Source organism: Mercenaria mercenaria, chromosome 7 (genome assembly GCF_021730395.1).
Source record: "Mercenaria mercenaria strain notata chromosome 7, MADL_Memer_1, whole genome shotgun sequence".
Lineage (NCBI taxonomy): Eukaryota > Metazoa > Mollusca > Bivalvia > Venerida > Veneridae > Mercenaria > Mercenaria mercenaria.
This window is the reverse complement of record NC_069367.1, coordinates 6,395,582-6,419,061: the sequence shown is the minus strand read 5'-3', so window position 1 is coordinate 6,419,061 and position 23,480 is coordinate 6,395,582. Positions and strand designations below refer to the sequence as shown.

General features: G+C 34.0%; 4 protein-coding genes across 5 annotated transcripts in view; 3 read left to right on the top strand and 1 right to left on the bottom strand.

Annotated features, from left to right (window-relative positions):
• The window catches only part of LOC123554960 (transient receptor potential cation channel subfamily A member 1 homolog), a 35,954-nt gene extending 30,352 nt beyond the window's left edge, over positions 1–5,602 (top strand). The window contains exon 17 of the mRNA XM_053548938.1: positions 5,522–5,602. Coding sequence (XP_053404913.1) covers positions 5,522–5,602 — 81 coding nt within the window. The remainder of the gene's footprint in view (positions 1–5,521) is intronic.
• The window catches only part of LOC123565757 (carbohydrate sulfotransferase 15-like), a 245,009-nt gene that overhangs the window by 55,072 nt on the left and 166,457 nt on the right, over positions 1–23,480 (top strand). The window lies entirely within an intron of this gene.
• Positions 14,141–15,686, top strand: LOC128558413 (myosin-VIIa-like). The gene is made up of 2 exons (XM_053547448.1): positions 14,141–14,936; positions 15,150–15,686. Exons 1-2 carry the CDS (start codon positions 14,780–14,782, stop codon positions 15,401–15,403), a joined length of 411 nt encoding a protein of 136 aa, XP_053403423.1. The 5' UTR covers positions 14,141–14,779; the 3' UTR covers positions 15,404–15,686.
• The window catches only part of LOC123554947 (unconventional myosin-VIIa-like), a 53,343-nt gene continuing 48,785 nt past the window's right edge, over positions 18,923–23,480 (bottom strand). The window contains exons 10-12 of the mRNA XM_053548937.1: positions 22,287–22,589; positions 21,788–22,015; positions 18,923–19,358 (exon numbers count right to left, since the gene is read on the bottom strand). Coding sequence (XP_053404912.1) covers positions 18,939–19,358; positions 21,788–22,015; positions 22,287–22,589 — 951 coding nt within the window. The 3' untranslated portion in view covers positions 18,923–18,938. The remainder of the gene's footprint in view (positions 19,359–21,787; positions 22,016–22,286; positions 22,590–23,480) is intronic.

Sequence of the window (23,480 nt, the reverse complement as noted above, 5' to 3'; positions counted from 1 at the left end):
AAATTTACAGTGTAAGTGATTATCTATTATGCTTGCTTCACTTCATCAGGAGATTGTTCCTAATAAGTTCTATGTCCCTAAACAGTTGAAAGGTATGCTAAATGTAGTTTGCCATCTTATTATATTCTTAACTTATTAAGGATAAATAACTGTGTCACCTACATTACGTACATTCAGTTCAGGTATCATGCACATGTGAGAACATATGGCATTTAGCAGTTAATATACCAACAATTCACACAATGCTCATGATATTGCAAACATGACATGCCTGAATCACTGACACAAGAGCAGAAAGAAAATGCGTCTGTAAAATATACCTTACCCCTAGGTATTATATAAGAACCATGGTCATGAATGGGAAAGTGCACTAACCTATTTTAAATTTCCCACCTAAAACGCGCAGTTCGGTTAATGGGTGCCCAGCATATTGAAAAAGTTTTAATTTATCTTCGATCGTTCACCAGTCATAATGTCTCAATATTTTATATTGCAAAGATACTCCACATTCCATATATTTTATGCTTTCGTCAATGTTACAGAAAACAACTTGCAGTTCGCAAATTTACTAGGCGAAATGTAAACAAACGAAACGAAAAACAGAATGCAAAATATTCAGTTTTGCAATAAAACTAGACATGATGAATGAAATTCATCTTAGATATGATTTTGCATTTGAAGTGATACATCGGTATACATCTGTATTATTAAAGTCATTTTGCACATTTATGCTGCATATACACATTTTAGCGTACACATGTAGTTAACGACGACTGACATACATTTTGACATTAGCCGATCAGAATGGAATTGTAATCTAGACCGGAACTTCACTAGGGAAGTTCAACGAAGTTTTTTTGTGTAACGTTGAAAACAATAAATTTCGCGTTGTTTTTCTACCATAAGAAATATTGAAGAAATGTGACCAAAGAAAGAAGGTACACTAAGGAAGATAAATTACTTGTTCAATATGCATAATACACTTTGGCCGAAATGCACGTTTTATGTATGAAATGCGCGATTGTAACGAGTTAGTATATTTCCCCGTTCATGACCATGGTTCTTATAAAATACCTAGGGGTAGGTTATATTCTACAGAGGCATTTTCTTTCTGGTCTGGTACCGTGGCCTGAATTGAAATCAAAACGTAAATAGTAGATTGAGGCTAATTTATCCCTCAAGATGCATTGAGATTTTTATGAGCAGTCCCTTCTCTGCATAATATAATTGCAGCCACTGAAATATGCATTACAAATATAGTTCAAGTGAAAACAGGTTCAATTAGTGCTGCCGTGCATTATAAAATTCGCCTCGGAGGATTTAATTATAGTGTATTCAATTATATGCTGGTCTATATCAGATAATTACCTAGTGCCCATTTACAATGAAAGATAGAAAAAGTAGGACATAGGAAAATATTTTAATCTTTCTTTATAAATAACAAAATAAAATTCCAGACATCAACAGAATGAATGATATTATTTCTATAAAACTTTTTTCTGCAATAATAATCAAAACGAACACAGTTATCTGGACAAAGCACTTTAAATGAGAATTTGAGTGGTCAGATATATTAAATCTTCCCAGCAGTGAAGACAGCTAGATTAATCTTCAGATATTTGATTTATTATCAATGGTAATTTCTATCAAAGCCTAAATAGTATTAAAGATGTTACGTTCATGCAGGAACATGTGATCTGTACGTGTATAACTGTCACAAACTGGCATACGGGCCTGAATGTATCTGTAGTGTATATGCAGGTATTGCATCATCTTTTTGTAAATTTTTAGTTATTGAGGTAAATGTCTGATTTTACGCATAAATTTCCATGTAATTTTTATTAAATTCGGTCAGTAATAAGAACGTTGATACTTTATAAACTTCAGTAATTCATGTTTTTATCCCCAAAACCACTATAAGTATAGGATAGACAACGAGTGCCGTTGTCTACGGGATATATACAACGAGCAAAGCGAGTTGTCTATCCGACTTAGACCACGTGACATAAAAACTGCAATTATTGAAAACTCTCCCAGGCGTTCAATAGAAATTAGTATTAACGTGTTTTTATAAAAGTAATATCATCTTTGTACCGTTAGCGCTTAATTGTCAGTAGGGCATATGAAATAATGCAGGTTATTTGTATAAATTCAGTTTTACTCAAATACCGGATTTACTAAGATTTAACGTTCATTAACACTTTGAGTCATTTGCAATCACAAAATTAATGCTAAACAGTTAAGTACGGATTTCTCAAAAATACTCAAAATTGGACTGCATGCTGAACAATTAGTTTTTGTGAGGAATTTGCATGTTGGCGAAACACGATGACAGATACATTGATTCAAGAAGATAGCCAGGCTATTTATTTTTTTAGTTAGTTAGTTATTTTTTTATTTGTTTACTTTGTTTATCAGGATATAGTTAGTGGGTAGATGCTCGTAGGACTAGGAATACCTTTTACTATATCGTGCCCTGTAAGAATGATGTAGTTGTTTTACTTTCTAACTGGGCCAAGTTGTTCGAAACTTTAACGGGCTGTAATTTAGTTTAGTTTAGTTTAGTTTAGTTTAGTTTAGTTTATACTAATTTGTTTTAGCTCAATTGTGATGAAAGCTTTAACTGTTTAAGCTTATTGTAACCACTCTCGAGTCCGTTCCTATGCAAACTAGTACTGGGGTCATATGAGAAGTCATGGTCTTGACCCCAATGATGCTCGAACCCAGGACCACTGCATTAAGCTGTTAAACTAACCGCCTGTTAAATTTCTATTCAAGATACTAGTCTTGGTGGGTTGGAAACACTAGTATGATATTTTAATTTTGCTGTAAAGATGATTTAGTGTTTATAATCCTTAACAAGTACATTTGATTTTCTAAGTTTTCTAAACTGTCGAAATCTACTGATAAAGTTAATCGACCGTTAAGTTAATCGCCTGTTAAAGTTTCGAAGAACTGGATCCAGTTGTTTGCAAATGTAAGGATCGTGCTGACATGTCTTTTTTATAACAAGTGAACATAAAAAGTTACAACTGTTGGAAACATTTCAGTGAATGTGTAAATTACGTTTTAACCCAGTTGGTTCTACACTACAAATATGTAGTTTATTGTAATTCAATTTTATTGATATCTAATAACATGGGGTCATTTTCACGATATTAATATTTAGACGTTGTCAACTGAATTTACCTCCAAGTCAGTCTTATTTTTTATCCCATTGATAACTGGTGAGAATATTGCAAGGTCATTTAACTCCGGCGTTCGCCTGTATTGTTAGATGGTAAATTGACACGAAATTCACGCGTTTTTGCCCAAGTTTCCCGCGATATATATACAACGCTACTGTTGTACATGAAATATAGACGGGTACAAGTCTGCTTTGCGATTGGCTATTTACGGATTATCGTGGTCTAACGGGCATTAAATTGTCCTATTCAAATCCGCGCCAAAGTAGTCAGCTTTCCCGGCTATATCGTGATTCCCGTGGAAATGCAAATAGTCAGAGTACACGCTTATGTCGTGAGTCCCTTGAAATTTAGTATTTGGCGGGACATAACCATACAAATAGACTGGACTAAATATGCCTAGTGCACATCTTTTTTGACATTAGACGAATTAAGTCAAATTGATTTTTCTTGGAAGAAATTTTACTCGATCGAGGTAAGAAATTTATTTGTTAGATATTTTGTATAACTTTTGAATTACGATTTTTATTTAGTAAATTTTTGTTCATTCTACAGAATTTTGTATCGTTTACTTTTCGGCATGAGATTTTGGCTAGTTTCGGTATGTCAGGATAATTTATTAAATTTTTCAGGCATTTGTAAATTATTTCGAAAGAGGAATCTAAAAGGTTTCGTTTGTATAAACTGTAAGATTTATACTGAAATATATTTATTTATACTAAATTACTCTTTGTCATAAACTTATATGTCAGGCATTTCGTTGTTAATTATGGAACGCCGTTACTGCATTGCATTGTTATGTTAAACCTATGTGGCAAGTCTAGTACCGTGCGTTTGATATTTATTGTAATTTGAAATTATTATGTGCCAGTCTATAGCATATACATACAATGCCCGTTTTGTTGTATGGCATTTGATATTATATTGATACAAGCTATTGTATAACGTTTAAATTGCATTGAATTTTGTTAATTTGTAGTTGTAAATAATAGCTGCAGTTTATCATTTTCTTATCTATATTTTTTCATCATAAACTTTTCATGTCTTTTCCATACTTTAACTTTAGACTTGTAAGTGATTAATTTTGGAAATAATGGAAGTAATTTAAGTGACATATTTTAATCACGTGATGTATGAACTTAATAGCACATATATTTTGTATAAGTAGCCTACGGAGGTGTGGTGTACCCAAACGAGCAGTTTTATGCCCTGACTTGTATTTTGCTATGGTGTTTACCATATGTTATGTATTACAGCTTATTCCACCAGACGACTTTTGCCTGGTGATGATGACACGACCCGAAAGTACAATACCCGCGGTTCATTTGTCTTCACTCGCCTGGATGTGATTTTCCCAGCGCAGAGCTTTCGTCCCATGACTGTGCCGTAACCGCAAAGACTATGACTTTTGCAACAACTGAGACAACTCAGGGATGCAAACACCTACCATCATAGGGAGCCAAAACGGAGTCAACGTTTTCACGGTTTAGAGGGACTTTACTTGAAGATATGTTGTCTATTTTTGTGCTACTTAAACTTCGAAGTTAACGAAAACACCTGTGTCACGGAACTGTTAGTGTTAGGACTTAATACCTGTTAAAAAGAGATTCTGAGCTCATATTTTTTTCGGTTCACTCTTTCTTACAATAAGATTTTTTTTTCGCTTTTCGTTAATTCATTGTACATAATGGTAGAGTGACAATAATCAGAAAAGTTCTCTATTTTAGGACTAAGTGGGACCCCACTGTTAACAAGGCATGTTATATACCAAAATGTTCGGCAATATCTGTAGTATCTGTATCTGCCAGCATAAATTGGCAAATGTGGTGGCGTTCCGAGAAATCTAAGATGGCGTCAAAGATGTCCGCCAGAAATTGTCAATTCCTTGAAAATTGTATGTAACAGTGTGAGAGTTTTATTCATAAAGGTAATGCTAAATTTTTGTATGGATAGTATTTGTATTATAATTTTCTTCATATTGGAATATAACAGGGATCACTTCAAGGTCAAGGTCATAGTCATTTCAAGGTCAAAGTATAAAAAATACCTAAAAAAATGATATTTCCTTTCTATTGTTTCTTATTATAAATGATTTTCACATTCACTTTGATGACAAATGCAATAGCAAAACTGGTAATTGCATGTATTATTTAAAAGTTATTTTTTTTTAATAAAGAGTATTCATATGTTGTAGATACAAAAACTTTTCATGCAAGTATATGGTGTTTAAAATTGACAAAACAAAACGTCGCTGTTTCCGTAATATCAAAAGGTGAGGTGGGACCCCTCTGTTAACAAGGCATATTATATACCAAATTGTCTGGTTATGCTTGTAGTATCTGGAACTGCAGGCAAAAAGTTCCAAAAATGGTGGCGTTCCGAGAAATTCAAGATGGCGTCCAAGACGGCCGCCATAAATAACCAATACCGTGAAAATTTTATGTAACAGTATTTATTTATAAACTTAAGGTAATGCTAAATATTTGCATGGATATATTTTTATATTATAATGTTTCTTAAATTGGAATAAATGTATAGCAGTAAACTTTTTCAGGTCAAGGTGAAGGTCAAGGTCAAAGTCATTTCAAGGCCAAAATACTTAAAGTACCCCAAAAATTGATATTTCCTCCTTATTTTTTATAGCTAAATGTTTGCATGGATATTATTTATTTTTACAATCTATATCAAACTGACAAATGCCCGCCCGCTTAGCTCAGTAGGGAGAGCGTTGGTCTACGGATCGCGGGGTCAAGAGTTCGATCCTCGGCCGGGGTGTATGCTCTCCGTGACGATTTGATAAAAGACATTATGTCTGAAATCATTCGTCCCTCCACCTCTGATAACTCATGTTGGGAAGTTGGCAGTTACTTGAAGAGAACAGGTTTGTACTGGTAGAGAATCCAGGAACACTGGTTAGGTTAACTGGCCGCCGTTACATGACTGAAATACTGTTGAAATCGGCGTTAAGCCCAAAACTAACAAACAAACAAATTGACAAACAATGTTAACCACTTCAAGGTCAATGTTAAGGTGAGTTCAAGGTCAAAATACAAAAAATAACCCGAAATTTATATTTCTTTTGTATTTTTCTTCTTTTGGAAGATTTCTTTATCTGTATACTCCTTCTTTTGTAAGTTTACTTTTGATAAAGAAAATTCATGTTTTGTGAAAACACCAGTACATGATGTCAAAGATAAACGGCTGTGTCAATGATAGTTTAATGTTTTTTTGCGACAGTTTCATTTTAACGTTATAGCTAAAAGTTTATATCTTGCTGTAAAATATACTTTGATCATCTGTTGATTTTTTTAATATCAACAGACATTTAGGAAAGAGTATTTAGAATGGTCGTCTGCAAATGGTAAAATACTGCAAAGAGCTTTGGTCAAATAGTACACCATCTAATATCATATAAAATTATTTAAGCCCACCATAAATGGATAATGATTTCAGTGAATTCAAGTCCATCTTTTATAGTAAACAAAAGAAAAGTAAAATACTTCATTAAATTATTTATGAAGAGGTGTTAAAACAGATATTTGAACATCACGTTAAAACATGGGTACTGAAAAATGCAACAATTTGCTTGTCTTTTTTGAGCATAGACAAGTAATCAATGCGAAAGACTCAGAATCAGACTCCGTACTACATCACTAATTTTCAGCAGTTTCTTTGTTGCAATCATAATGCCACGATTTGTGAACAAACTTAATCGAAAGGGTGAGTTCTCATATGGGAATGGACTGAAACTGCGCACATTTTTCATTTTGATGATCTTTAATTCATTGCACATGGTTCATAACTCTATTTTACACTGTCACACAATTATTCCTATGACTTAGCGACTTAGCAACTTTTGGTTAAATTTTGTATGAAAGCTGGTAGCTCAGTATTCACTAATGAGAATGGATTGAAACTTCACACACTTGTCCACTGTGATAAGCAGATGTGCATGCTACAGGTTCCGTAACTTTTGCTTGTCGAAATCTTTTCCAGACAAAATATGCCCCGCTGTAAGTTTGGCAAATACATCAGAGTCAAGCAAGAGGTCCTTCAGACCAGCATCACCATATATAGAGAGAGATATAGATATGGCCAGTCTCATTTAACAAAGCCATCATGTAAAGCATGCCACCTTCTATTGGTATAACAACTGTTTTCCGACAGCATTTTTGAACAACTATTAGTATTTATGCATCTTTCGGCAAACGCTAATAATTTTGCCAAACAATTCGTCTTCCTGTGATATCTCGATTCAACGGCCAATAAATTACATTTTGAACTAAGTAATCTATTATACAGTTCAGTGTCATTCTTCAATTTTGATATTTCTAGAAGCTGTAAATAAAGTTTTGATAATAAAATTTGTGAGAAGATCCTTTGGAAGCACAGAACACAATCAAGCAAAACAATAGCAGACTAAGTTTGATTGTGAGGTAGTGGAAAGTGCAACACCCCTCATGCCCCCTAGCACCGGTTTATACGGAACTTTATTACCCACGAACATTGAGTGGACTCCTTAATTCCAAAGGACCAGAAATAACAACAACACTGAATCCAAGTACTTGGAAACTTTTCGGCAACCACACGACACATTTGCTGTTGCAATAGTTAATACAATCTGTAAGAAGGTCCTTTAGAAGCATAAAAAGCAACTAGGCAGAATTATAGCAGACTCGGTTTGACTGAGTCTGTTTATGAGAGGAAGTGGAAAGTGCATGACCCCCATAGCACCTAAAGCATCTTCAACTCTGGACCATTTTGCTTTTCACTACAGATAAACTAGTTTGTTTTTTCCAGTCAAGACTGTCATAAGTCTGAAATCTGGTAATTTTTTGTTGTTTGGTGTATGCCATCAGATGATGCAGCTTCTTTTTAGTTTGTTATAGAATGAATGAACAAATTTAGATCAGCATGACTTAAGGTAGCATAGTTTTACCTTCACGGAGCGTACAATAATTTGAGCAATCTTGTCATTTCGAGTTTTGCAAACAGCTAACAAGGAATCAATGTTTTTTCGGATCTATTTCTGTTTTATTTTCTTGTTTAGAACAGAATTGAAATCCAACCAATCCTGCTTCGATGGTATCACCACAGGCAAAATTTTGCCTAAATTCTATTACAACCTACCTTAATATCCATCTATACTTCTTCATAAAATTCATGTTATCATGATGGATTTTTATAGTTTGCATCCTAACAATTAAATTTAACCTCCACAAAAACTTCAATTGTGCTTATGGAAAAGTAACACTATAGCTGATTACATTATGATATTCACACGTCTGATTAAAACAGTTTTATACGCTAAGAAATGTATCTAAGACTTATTGAGAAAAATGATATAATTTATGCCATCTGTGAAATATTTTAAAAAAAGACAGGGAGGGAATGACGTGCATTGTAGGTTGTAGGTTATTACTACTGTTTGCAGATCAAATTGCCCCATCTCCTTTTTTTAATCGATAGAATTTTACCATTTTCGTCACAAAAGCGGCGATGCTGAAAGCATTTTTTGACCTCGTCTATACAGGTAACTTCGCCCTTTCAGCATTTTTTCCGATACCATGAATACGAAGTATGATTATTTTTCGCAGTAATTCGGTAAAATACATTAAATGAACTTGTTTACGTCGGCCACATGACCGAGAATTTTACAAGATGTAAAGTTGATTTAAATACTTTTGAAATGAGTGTTTAATCGAAATGTAAAAGATATACTAATCGTCATTTCAATTCAAAATGAATCTTGCCACAAAACATTATGTTAAGCATGCATACAGATTAAATTTAGGTCGGAATCTTCTAATACATTATATAGGCATTGTCCTGCCTAAATTTCAGTGCCCTTTGCTGCAGACTCTTCTTATAAATAATGTATCTCGTGTTTAGCTGTTGAAATATAAAATTTGACTGACTCGTGCCCCAGTTTTTGGAGTCGATTTTTAAATCCCTGTAACCTTTCATTGACTGAAGGTCAGAAGTTTGATTCCCGGAACAGACCATGCCTATTTAGTTCAAAAAGTCGGTAAATTCTTACTGAATATGCGAGTCTAAAACTAGTTCTTCCCAGGAACGTAGACCAAGCTTATCAACTGTCTGTCTGTCTGTCTGTAAATAACTGAAATGGTGTTTAAAGGACGGGCATTTAACCTTTGAACCCTTCAAAATAAATAGTAGATAAATTCACATATAAATTCATGTAAAGGATCAGACTTAAGACTCCCACAACCCCCCCCCCCCCACCCCCGACCTTCATCCCCCTCCAAAAAAAAAAAGGAATCAACGGTAGTCTAGGCAAAAACTAAAAAACTATAATGGAGTTAGATCTTCAATTGTTAAATAATGGAAGGTTTTATGATGCAATGCATCAGAAGTTTGAAAAAAAATATCAGAAGTTTATGGATATGAAAATTGCAAGTGTGGTGTAGCTTGAAGGTTCAATAATGATACCTTCGATAATACCTAATAGTAACCTTGTATGGCCGTAAATTTCTATACACGCAAATTACTGTATCTTTTCATTTTTCCCTCGTCTATAATAATGGTCAAAAAGAACAAAAACGATGTTCCTATTTGTACATAATTGAAATATGAGTACATATTTGTATTTTCCTTTGTAAACAACGTATCCATTATATTCTTTTCGTGACTTTTCCAATCCGATACTGGGCCTATTTTTGGACACGATTACATTTACTATGGACCATGGACCATTGTGTGTGTGTGCGTGTGCGTATGATGCTTTTGTGTGGAAATAGTTTTTATTGTTTAAACAAACACATAAAAGTCTTTTTTTCATATTATATCCTTGTTAAGTGTTCCAAGAGCAATTAAATCTACATTGTTTCAGGTTTAAGAAGATCGTTTTATAAAATATCAGTTGGAAAGAAAAGAGAACTGGCCCATGATGTATATTAATTTCATTATATTTCCAATTACATGCCTTGGTCAGAACAATTTTGGCCAAATTTAATGTAAAATTCTTATATAGAGTGGAAATATCAAATTGTGTGGAGTATTTCTGTATTTTGACCTTTAAACGACCTTTACATTGGCCTTGAAGTAGTCAGCATTGCATGACAATTTGATATATATCATAAAAATAGATAGTATTCATGCAAACATTTAGCTTACCTTTAAAATCAATCTGTTACATTTGAACATTAAATTATCACGGAAACAGCGACTTTTTTGGAGGATTTCAGACACCATGTACTGGTATGAAAAGTATTCGTTTCCACAACATATGAGTATTCTTCATTTAAACTATAACAGACATTACCAAACACTTTGGTATATAACATGCCTTGTTAACAAATGGGTCCCACCTCACCTTTTGATATCCCCAGATTGTCACCTTACCATAATCATTTTCTGTAAATAAATTTGTAAATATTGTAATGGGTGTTGATATGTTCTGGTAGTTATTGTCCCTGGTACGTCCATCCTGTCACAATAACTGACTTAAGTTTGCTGTAAAATCAGTATCTTTTAAGTCTGATTTGTTTTTGTTAATAAATGAATTTCGTAAAGATGTGATGTGAATGTGATGTAGTGTCATACAAGCAGGTATATACAACTTGTTTATATAACATTTTACTTAATGTGTGTATCTAGAGTCTTGAATAAACATTTTACATTTTTGTTTTACTTATATAGTCGGGACAGAATCCCCACCAAATATTTCAGATTATACAGATATCTCTGAATCGTTCATTTCTCATTCGATAAATTCGTACACGACCATCTTCATTGCATACAAAAAACCGTGATTTCAGTAAATAATATTACCGCCCAGTACGTTCTAGTTATCCGTAAGTGACAACGAGCCTACTGTAAACGGGTTCGTTTTTGCTGATCAGTTAAGAGTATCTCATAAATAGGGCGTCTGCAGCGCACACTATTTTCCCGTAACCTTATGTGCACTGATATAGGGTGATCATGCCTACCAAACTGGTACCTTTGATTTGTCAGTAGCTCGACGTCGCATGTCTTGAAGATGTATATTCAGAATGTTTCTGACCTACTTTCTGGTGGTAACACGTCCTCTGAGTTGGCGTGGCAGGTTACAGACAAAGCCTGTCGTTCTGTATGTACGCAGCTAAAGTAATACTGAGGTGCTTTGTACGTCCAGCATTCATGCAACTTGAAAAAGTGCAAAGTATATGAAGTTTTGAAAACGGTCTAAGTCACGCTTTAGATTTAAAAAACAAGATCGATCAAGAACGAAAAAAACATTACTTGCGAAAAATAAGTAAATGAACACTTACAACAGTATAACTCTCGCCACTTTCAATTAGACTAAACGTTCATGCTCTTTCCTGGATTGACATTTTCGGTATTTTATTAAATCAAGGAACTTTCTAAATAATTGCTTCAAATGTCGATTTATATAACATTTTATATTTTTAATCTTAGAAAATACATGTATTACTTACCAGTCAGCACAAGTTTCACGTGCACTAAGCCTTATCTAAAAATGATTTCTCGGCTTACATGAGCAATTAAACAAATATATCAGTTCTTTTTCATTTTATTTTGTTCGGTTTAACGTCGCACCGACACAATTATAGGTCATATGGCGACTTATAATTATGAAAACAAGGATGAATATCCAACAGGAAAAGCCTCCAAAAAAGTAAACCCAGCACGCACACACGCACGTACAAAGTAAACACTCAAGAACAAAGCAAACAAATAAAGGATCATAGTGGGGCACCGCCTCGGAGAGGTCAGTGGCAAAACCATCACTGGGGAGCTTAAACTAGTTTATGGTGTGCCTAACCTCACTCTTATCCTTACCATGTTCCAAAGTCGCAGGGCAGTATAAATAAAAGTCATCTCTGCCCGGTGAAACCCTACTATACACGAAGACTCGGCATCAGGGATCTAGTGTAAACTGCCCACAACTGCCTTACAAAGCGACTATAAATAAAAATCCGAAATTCAATTTATTATAAATTTGCAAGAATATTTCTAATGAAAACCGTTTACTTTCGCGTTAGTTACTACAGTTAATTTTGGCTTAATATACGACTTCAAACAACATGGGTTTCGTCGGATAAGTAACTAAATCTGTTATTTTAGACTTATTTCAGTGTTTTTTTTTTTTTTTTTTTTTTTTTTTTGTTTTTTTTTTCTGTTGTTGTTGTTTTTTCAAACGATGATACATTGTTCTAAATTTCCTGAAAAAAATCTTCAGTTCTCTTCAGTAGATTTAAAGTTATTGGGAAACTACTGGTAGCGTTAGAAAAGTTGTTAAGTGTAGTTGCTCGGGTACATTGTAGTGGTGACCGGTTTGCATAATTCTCTTTGCCTATAATGATTTATGAGGCAAACCTGCGCACAATATTGTAATGTAGCGTGGCCATTTAATACAACAAACATAACCTTTTAACCAGTTTTATTTAACATAGCAACAGTATATTATCAAAGAAAGGTGACCTTATCAATCTAGCATTTCTACCCCGTCTCTCTCTCTCTCTAACTCCCAGATAATTATGTTTCAACATATATATTTAATTAAGCAGTCTAGCCGCTATGTAAAATTACGCAATTCGTCGTGCCTTTTTCCTTAAACATATTTAACTTTGATCCCGGAAGTAAATGGTATAAACAACTAAGTATACCTGTTTAACCCTTGGGCTACATGTTTTGTGACAGGTTTGATAATTCAGCAAACTTACAATATTTTCAATTTAGATTCAAGTATTACAGTTTATCATCTTTCTCCGTAACATATTAAACAATGAATTATATAATATACAATATTCCGAACCTTTCAAACCTGTTACATTACAAATCCCTTTATTTCTTCCACAAAAAAAATCATTTAAAAAAAAGATTAATAGTAAATCTAAGCTATAACAAATCCTTAATATTGATCGTTTAGAAATACTGCCGAGGGTTCGCCAGGTATAATTTTAGTAAACGTAATTAGCTTTTGAATGCACGACTTAAACAGTTGGGTAATTTTACACATACATATTAAAAGACAATTTAAAGTACATAATATTACAGATAGATACAATTTCTCAGTATTTATGCATCAGAATAGTAAGTGCAAGCATAATACAAATATTTTAGAGGAATTTCCTTAAACGTGATGATTTCTTTCATACAAATAAAGTGCATAATATATCTTTTGTAAATATTCGTCTGCAGCTGTACAATATTACAACATTATACATTGAAATTAAACAGTTATTCATTTGCGAAAGTCACATCTGTCTATATTTCCGCAATTACATGTCTATAACAGAATAAAGATATATATATATATATTATTATTATCATAACATGTACAGTATCACGTTTGTCAGACAAGCGTCTGTTCGTTTGGTTTTTCATTCATTTTGTGGAAATTCCGTCTTTCTGATGCACCTATCAGAGCTTGCCATACATATAAACATAAGTGGTTCTGAAATTAGAAAGCAAAATTACATATCTGGTTTTAAATTCTACATGTACATGTTTATAGATATCAACAGCCGTAAAATCACATCTTCTATAGATACGATATATCTTTTGAAACATGCTAATATTTTAAAATTAAATACGCGCACATGTATAAAGTACAGGTTAAAGATCAAGGTATTTACATGCCTTGAACATATATTTTTTTTTATTGCGCTCATGCTACAAGTGTATACGCCGAAAGTCGGATATCTATTTATTTAAAAAATACTGAATATTCTTTCAAAAGTATAAATTCTGAAAGACTTATATCTAGAGTACACATTTTATAAATACATTTGCATGCACCGAAAACATTTTTTTTTATAAATTTCCTGGTCACGGCACCAGAAACGCGCGTTGTAATGTAGCGTGGCCATTTAATACAACAAACATAACCTTTTAACCAGTTTTATTTAACATAGCAACAGTATATTATCAAGTAAAGGTGACCTTATCAATCTAGCATTTCTACCCCGTCTCTCTCTCTCTTACTCCCAGATAATTATGTTTCAATATATATATTTAATTAAGCAGTCTAGCCGCTATGTAAAATTACGCAATTCGTCGTGCCTTTTTCCTTAAACATATTTAACTTTGATCCCGGAAGTAAATGGTATAAACAACTAAGTATACCTGTTTAACCCTTGGGCTACATGTTTTGTTACAGGTTTGATAATTCAGCAAACTTACAATATTTTCAATTTAGATTAAAGTATTACAGTTTATCATCTTTCTCCGTAACCTATTAAACAATGAATTATATAATATACAATATTCCGAACTTTTCGAACCTGTTACATTACAATATGTGTGAGTCTTTCAAGAGGAGCCGCTGGTACTTATAGGAAGTTTAGATATAGGTAAGCCAATAAAAGGTTTCTAAGCTCTATGTAAGCTTGAGCAAACCTAACACGAAACATATCTATTAATTAATTATACTAAATAGTCGAAAGCTTATTTTAGCATTTCAGATACAACAAAATACAACGCTAAATTTATGCTTAAAGACTTTAATAGAATTTTTATTTGGATGCTGCCTATTTTCAAATTAGTTGGCAACACCTTTCTGACGATGTTTTTGTAAGTTGGTGATTGTCGACAAAGTTACTATTATTGTTAATTATAGAACTGGAATGATGCACCAGCAGAGATTTACTCTTGTAACAGTGCCAGGAGAAGTATACACGTTTATATCCCCAAATGCTGAAGATATCTGTGGCCTTGTTATGATGTTTATTGATGGACTAACGAAAAGATCCAAATATGCAATTGCTCAACAGGACTACAATGGTGACTATTATTGCAAGTTTTGAGAAAGAAAAAGATGAAACTTCGTGAAGATTTTCAATTACGGGACTGTACATTTTCATTTCTTTGATCATTCAATATTTGAAAATAAAAATAAAATGGTAAAGATTTTGCCATAAGATACTAAAAGTAAAGCATAATTGAAATCTCAGACAATAATATTTCTTTTTTGCATTTCATATAAAACAAAATCAGGCGACACGTTCCTGAACTTCAAGAAAGGAGACCTCATTGTGTTGTTACAGGAGAATGGAGAAAACTTAAAGAACTCCGAGTTGTGTTATGGTGAATGTGTCCGCACGACAAAGAAGGGAAATTTTCCTAGTGAAAGTGTATATGTGTTGCCAACTATCACCAAACCACCACCGGAAATATTGGTTAGTAGCTGTTTAACAGCTCAGTTTTTCCCCATAACATTATTCTTTTTAAAGGCGATTGCAGTGAATTGACTTGTTACTTACAAACGCCCCATCCCCCTTGCTGGAATTTCAAAAACTAACAGTCTAAAGAATGAAATAATTTTTCAAATATATTTCTGCTCCATTCACTGACCATTAATTAGGTTCGTAGATGAATAATACAAGTAGGGGAGAGAACAAGTTACATGTCTATTATTCATTTATATCTACTTGATAAAAATAATGAAAAATTGATGATTTCATATTACCACAAATATGATAATAACGATCAAGGTCATATATTATACAATGAAAGTTATCTTAACTGTCTCTATATTCGTGATACGTATATCCGATTTGATTTTCTCAAAAAGTTAAAATGATTTTACCATAAATATGCAATCATAGTTTTATTAGACTGTAACAATATATACAAAACGGAATAAAAATATTATTATTTTGTTTCATCTAGTATTCACTCTTCACACAATGACCGTCTCATACATATATGACCGTCATTTCATTCCCGCAACAAATCCAAAATGGTGGGGTTTTTTTTGTTTTGTTTTTTTCCTTTTTATACTTAAAGTGTCACATATGTATGTATAGTTCGTGCTTTAGTACAAGTGAGAGTAAGAAACAACGCTGCGAATTTAAAAAAGAAAATAATAATCGGTATTGTATGTTGAAGTGGATTACAAACTAATGAACAACAACACATTTTTATTAAAAGTATATTCATTAAAATCAGTATTGACTTTTATTCTCTCAAAATTAGGCGTTTCTCATATTATTATAATACAAGAGGGTCATGATGACCCTGGATCGCTCACCTGAGTAATATGATTTACATGTTTCAAATGTCAAACTGATGATTTTTAGAAATTGTTCGGAAGATTTTCCGATGTACAATCAAGTAATCCCTGGGGCAGGGCCAATTTTACCCCAGGGTTAATGATTTGAACAAAGTTTGTAGAAGTCTACTAGGCAATGTTTCATATCAAATATCTAAGATCTCGGCCTTCTGGTTTATTTTTAGCAAATTTATGAAGATTTCCTTATGTACAATCATGTAACCCCTGGGGCTGGGTCAATTTGACCCTGGAGGGTCAAGATTTGATCAAATGTTTTAGAGATCCACTTGGCAATGCTACATATCAAATATCTAAACTCTAGGCTTTCTGGTTTATTTTTATAAAATTTTGAAGATTTTTCTATGTATAATCAAGTAACCCCATGGGGCGGGGTCAATTTGACCCCGGGGGTCATGATTTGAACAAATTTTGTAGAGGTCCACTAGGCAATGCTACATGTCAAATATCTAAGCTCTAGGCTTTCTGGTTTATTTTTAGAAAATTTCGAAGATTTTTCTAGGTACAATCCAGTAACCCAATGGGGCGGGGTCAATTTGATCCCGGGGTTCATGATTTGAACAAATTTTGTAGAAGTCTACTAGGCAATGCTATATGTGAAATATCTAAGACCTATGCCTTCTGGTTTATTTTTAGAAATTTTTTAAAGATTTTCCTATATAAAATCAAGTGACCCCTGGGGTGGGGTCAATTTTGACCCCGGGGGTCATGAATTGAAAAAATTACGTAAAAGTCAACTATACAATGCTACATGTCAAATATCTAAGATCTAGGCCTTCTGGTTTATTTTTAGAATTTTTTTTGAAGATTTTCCTATAAAAAGTCAAGTGACCCCTGGGGCGGGGTCAATTTTGACCCCGGGGTCATGATTTGAAAATTTTTGTAGAGGTCCACTAGGCAATGCTACATGTCAAATATCTAAGCTCAAGGCCTTTTGGTTTATTTTTTAATTGTTTTGAAGATTTTCTTTTAGAAATCTATGTAAAATCAGGTGACCCCTGGGGCAGGGTCAATTTTGACCCCGGGGTCATGATTTGAACAACTTTAGTAGAGGTCCAGTAGGCAATGCTACATGTCAAATATCTAAGCTCTAGGCTTTCTGGTTTATTTTTAGAAAAATTCGAAGATTTTTCTAGGTACAATCAAGTAACCCAATGGGGCGGAGTCAATTTGACCCCAGGGTTCATGATTTGAACAAATTTTGTAGAAGTTTACTAGGCAATGCTATATGTCAAATATCTAAGACCTAGGCCTTCTGGTTTATTTTTAGAAGTTTTTTGAAGATTTTCCTATATAAAATCAAGTGACCCCTGGGGTGGGGTCAATTTTGACCCCGGGGGTCATGAATTGAAAAAATTTCTTAAAGGTCAACTATGCAATGCTACATGTCAAATATCTAAGATCTAGGCCTTCTGGTTTATTTTTAGAATTTTTTTGAAAATTTTCCTATATAAAATCAAGTGACCCCTGGGGCGGGGTCAATTTTGACCCCAGGGGCATGATTGGAAAATTTTTTGTAGAGGTCCACTAGGCAATGCTACATGTCAAATATCTAAGCTCAAGGCCTTTTGGTTTATTTTTTAATTTTTTTGAAGATTTTCTTTTAGAAATCTATGTAAAATCAGGTGACCCCTGGGGCAGGGTCAATTTTGGCCCCGGGGTCATGATTTGAACAACTTTAGTAGAGGTCCACAAGGCAATGCTACATGTCAAATATCTAAGCTCTAGGGCTTCTGGTTTTTGAGAAGAAGATTTTTTAAGATTTTCCTATGTAAAATCAAGTGACCCCTGGGGCGGGGTCGATTTTGATCCCGGTGTCAAGATTTGAACAAACTTGATAGAGATCTACTAGGCAATGCTTCACACCAAATATCTAAGCTCTAGGGCTTCTGGTTTTTGAGAAGAAGATTTTTAAAGTTTTTCCTATATTTTCGTCAATGTTTACAGCAAAGATTTGCAAAAGTATTAAACAATCCTGGAACTGATTCGTTAAGATGATATTATTTGAGTCAACCATTCCTTTTCACGCAGGTTGTTTTTGTTCGAACACGTGGGGTTATTCATATGTATGGCGAGGGAGAATTAATGAAATTATGTACATGTGCAGACAGAAAGACATTCACACAGACAGACCGACAAACCGCTGTACATCATTTGAGCAATTAGTCATAATAATATAGGTCTAATGGCAATGTGCTTTGAGTATTCACGGAATAAAATTGCGAACTTCAAGGCAGATTTTAAACCTCTTGACAATCAGCAACAGAGAAATTGCATTTGTTACGCTCGACAGTTTTCATATTCAATGTCCACATGTTAAAAGTTTTCTTCCAAAGAAATATTATACGTAATCATTTGTCAGTTAAGCCGATGTGAAAGGTTTATTACGTAAAGACCTAGGAAAAGTTTTGGAGAAGTTTCTAAATCATGCTAAATGACGATAATAAGATGTCATAAGCTCGTGCAAAATGTGGAAAAAAATAACATGGAATACTCAAATTTAGCTTTGCCTTGCCTTCGTGCTATATATGTATTATGGTTAGATAATTATCGTTTTTTTTGTACAAATACATGCATTACCTATGCTGAGTATTACATAGTTGCTTTTGAATATAAAATTCCCTTTATTCAGCAAAATTCTGGATGACCCATCGTACAATTTTAATGCTAAAAATCAGCTATTATGCGGATAATCATTATATGATAATAATTGTTTACCTGCTGCTTGAGACAGACGTGATTTCAGGGAAAGACAACTCCAGCAGAACTTGTTCTTGATCACTCACAACATAGACACCGGTCCAGTTCACAGCTATAATAGCATCATTCGTTGGCAGACTCGGTCCGGCAAATTTGTACGCTTCATAGAATCTTGAGAACAGTAGTGGCCATTTATATTTTGCATAGCTCACAATGTCTTCTTTAACCTTAAGTCCCTTAATTCTATCATTGGCAAAGTAGGGGCCACGGATTTTGGCATTGACCTGCTGCATCCAGTATGACAGGGCATTAGGTTTGGCGAGGAGGCTGTCGGGAATGTACGAGGGGAGAAGACTCTGTAAGCGTTCCGTGCTCAAGTTGGATCCATAGTCAATGTAGTACTGTTGGGCAGCAATCATCGCTAAATCATCGTCCTATTTATCAAATATCAGAATATCTACCATACGTATATCATTTTATTTTATTAAATAATACGTTTAATCAGTATCATTGCGTGTATCTCAAGAACGTGAAACTTATTTAACTTAATTTCCAGGATTTTTATCGATATTATGATAGCTCTTCAAGTAACGTCATTATCCGGATAGCATAGGATAAAGCCTAGACCCGACATACGGAAAGAAATATCCCCATTAGAATAAATTACAACTAGTGTATGAACAAACAACAAGATCTTCGTCAAGCGGGACAATAAACGCCCGATGAGTTATATCAGGCGAGGACGGAAGCAAAATTTAAAGAAAAAGATTATTTATAGATTTAGTTTTAGTTGAAAGTTTGGGTGTGTGTTTGGGGTGACGAGGCAAGCAGGAGTGTGTGTGTTTGTGTGTGTGCGTGCGTGCGTGCGTGGGGAAGGGTATGGAGGGTATGTGTGTGTGTGCGGTAGTGGTGACAAGATATAATGCAGTAACAGGATATAAAGTGGCAAGAAACTAAATGAAATGAAAACTGGGAGTGGTCTTGGGGGCGCGGGGATGGGAGTATGGTGTATGTTTGAGTTTGTGGCGTGGGACAGTACTTATGATTTAGAAACTAAAGGTTTTGGTGTGAGATGGTTGGTGGGGGGCGTTAATGGTGTAGGAGTGTGATGAACACTTCTCAACACACCTACCATCTATATTCCAGTTTCGAGTAATACTTAGAACTTTAACTACCTGACACAATAGATGGAATTTGACTTGCTGTAGCGGTCTAATCGCAATTGGTCCATTCACAATAAACTCAGGTTCGAGTCGGTATTGAAGGGTTAACTATTTGCCGGACACGAATAAGACAAGTTTAAAGTGTTTTAATGTTATGTTAGTATTAATTACTTTAACATTCAATTAAAATTGTCTCTTTTTTTATATTTTCCGTTTCTAGATTATTCTCACAAATTGTTAAATTTATCCAAAAAACGCTTTTAATCGGGAAGTACTGTTTAGTCTTGGTTAACTATAACTTTTGTAAATGTGTTTCACCTTTCAAAAATTCATGACAGAAGTCGGTTCATTAGGATATGCGTTAAATATATGCTCCGCACAAATACCATTGGAATAGTGTTTATTGATACATAAATGGTGATAATACAACGCCTTTCATGTTAATATAAAAATCTACATTTTTTTTATATATTATCCGATTCGTGGCTAACGACATGCCTTATCAGTAGTTACTCAAGATACAAAAACTTCTTAGATAATGCGTATTTAGTTAAATAACGGAAGCTGCTTTGGTTTGTTACACACAAGTTAAACTTCAGAGAAAGTCGGAATATTTATGATATACTGTTAATATTGCACGCAAATAAGGAATTTGTTATATTGATAATGAATATTGGTGAACAATACAACTGCAGTATTTATCATTTTTCATGGATATAGAAAAAGCACGAATTGTATTAGGTAGATGATAATTAATATAGCGATTGTTCTAAGCGGATTCAGTGGCCTTGAGAGTAGAGTTATCAATGATAACTAAAGGCACCTTCATATTACTAGCTAATTATGTAGTCGATTTCTGTGTAAATAACAAACGCAAGTAGTTTGTTTATTATGCACGACACGTCAAAGGTCAGATAAAAAACAACATGAAATACGTAAACAAATAAGGAATTTCCGAAAATGCTAGGTGAAAGAAGCTGCATAATTAAATATTTTCATGGATTCAATAGAAATAGCTAGGAAATATTGATATAGGAGATGCACAATAAAATGGAATGGAAGTTCAGGGTTCAGTGGCTTTGAAAGTAAGATCACAGAAATGCAGGCATATTACATAATGTTGAGTTGATATCCTGTGACAATTAATTAAGACAATAATCGACTAAATATGCTGTCGCCAGTAAAATCTACCATACAATAGTAAACCGATGAAATGTGGATGATGTACATACATATAGCTACATGAATGACAAGTCCAGGCAACGATGGCAACATTTCTAGGGCATTAGTACTATTTCTTTTGCAAACTAGCTTGTAAAATCTGTACATGTGTCATGTATGGCTTTACCATAGGGTAAAAGTTATTCTAAAGGTAAAAATGGGGGATTAAAAATCTATTTTAAGTGAGGTATTCTGTCTGGAACTATGAGTGATACAGAGAAATATCCCCCTGAAAGTTTTCAGTATTTCACCATTTGGCATATAGAACTTTTTTTATCTGTTACGGATTTCACTTTTACTTTCCTGAAAGATTCAATTAATTCTTTATATAATTCCAGGTATTAATGCTCATGTTTACATACTCTAATGATCGTAATTCATAAAGTTCAACAATGCGATTTTGTTCTAAGTCCATATATCGAATAAATACAAACTATATAATAACTCTGAGAACTGAATCTGTCAGCAGAGGTCCGTACCTTATCACACCTATATTCTCCAAACTTGATACCTCGTACCACTTGTTGATATACAAGGTTTGTTGCTGTGGAGTCCTCACTTGGATCATGCCAGGGAGTAAATATTTCCTTTCTGAAGAACAGCCTCCATGGTGCATTCCTTTCCTGAGCTCCATGCTCTTTTGCGTATTGTTCACACTGAGATATAACGTCCATAACATGATCACCTCCACTACCCAGGCTCGACACCTGTAATATCAGCAAATCTTTCTCCCAAGCAGAAAAACATGAAGTTGCCTGACACATAACTTAACATTCTGAATTTACATTCATTTCTCTTAGAACTGATTGATATCATTATAAACTCGTTTATTTTAGAAAACTGTCTAATACGCTCTTTCAACCCTATATATGTTAGATTGAAAATCTTTTCAATTACAATTTCAAATTGAATCAAAGCAAAGTTTAAAAGTACTTATGAAATAAAGACATAATTCAACATTTTAGAATTCTTGTGTACCTTGTCAAAAAGAGCAATGTATAGGGAGAATCCAAACTGATCCTTGAGGCCGATCTTATCTGGCAGTTGTTGACAAAGTTCTCTCGCTGTTGTTGCTGAGTCAGCAAGTAACGTCTTTGTGTTTCCATCCATAAATGTAACTGGCAGCATTAACGGTCTCTTGGATTTTGTTGCTTGAAATTCGAGCCATGATGGTGGCTGGTTACGAGTGCCGTTGGCATATGTACGCCTCAGTCTCTCCTCGCAGTAAGGGGCGTAACCTGGTGGTCCCTCACTAATAAAGTTCCTCAGGTATTTAACGAACTAAAACAAACAAAATATTAAACGAGGGCAATAGAATGTATGTAATATATAATGCAACCATTTCTGTTCCTTTCCATAGCATATAAGATAAATCTCTTCATTAACTGTACTTTGATTGCTTCCGTAGATACAATGTTAGTAATGCGACACTCGATGTCCTATTGCTTAACAGCGGACATTTGCATGTAAGTCCTGTCTAGCCACATGACAGTCACGGGATCTGAAGGGAACCCAATAAATTTGAATTCAAATTGGTACAACAAACAATTGTATGAACAATATAAGTATGTCAACAGAAACATTTAGAATCGCTGTGAATTTTCATATGCCTTCATCTGTGAAAAATGCTTTCATATATGACCCTAATAACGTCTGCCGGTGTATTTTTTGTTTTACAAATCATACAATCAAAACATCATTTATATAGTATCGTGCATTGTGTTTGTCGTGTTTCTTTTTATTTATATTTTTAATTGCTTAATTTTTCTTTTGCATAGAAACTTCGTTGAAATAGATCTAATTCCTACCAATGAATAAATGAATTTTAAAGAACTTGAAAAGAAAGATCTTTAGATACTACTGAGTTGCTGACCGGGGGCCTCCATGGCCGAGTGGGTAAGGTCGCTGACTTCAAACCACTTGCCCCTCATCGATATGGGTTCGAGCCTCACTCGGGCCGTTGAATTCTTCATTGTTTTGGATAATATAACATCTGATTTTAAAAGGCTAACATAATGCTATCCCTCAAATATGAAAACAAACATGCAATTTGCAACTTACGTTATCAAAGTTCATTTCTTTTTGTAATTTCCAGTTTCTTGAAAGATGTTTTGACATCATAGCTTGTTGCATAGACGCTTTCAGACTTAGCATAATGTTTTGCTATATAAT

Coding starts and splice junctions, on each gene's coding strand:
- LOC128558413 (XM_053547448.1), top strand. CDS start 14,780: ATGATGCACCAGCAGAGATTTACTCTTGTAACAGTGCCAGGAGAAGTA. Junction 14,937..15,149: donor TGCTCAACAGGACTACAATG/GTGACTATTATT, acceptor AAACAAAATCAG/GCGACACGTTCCTGAACTTC.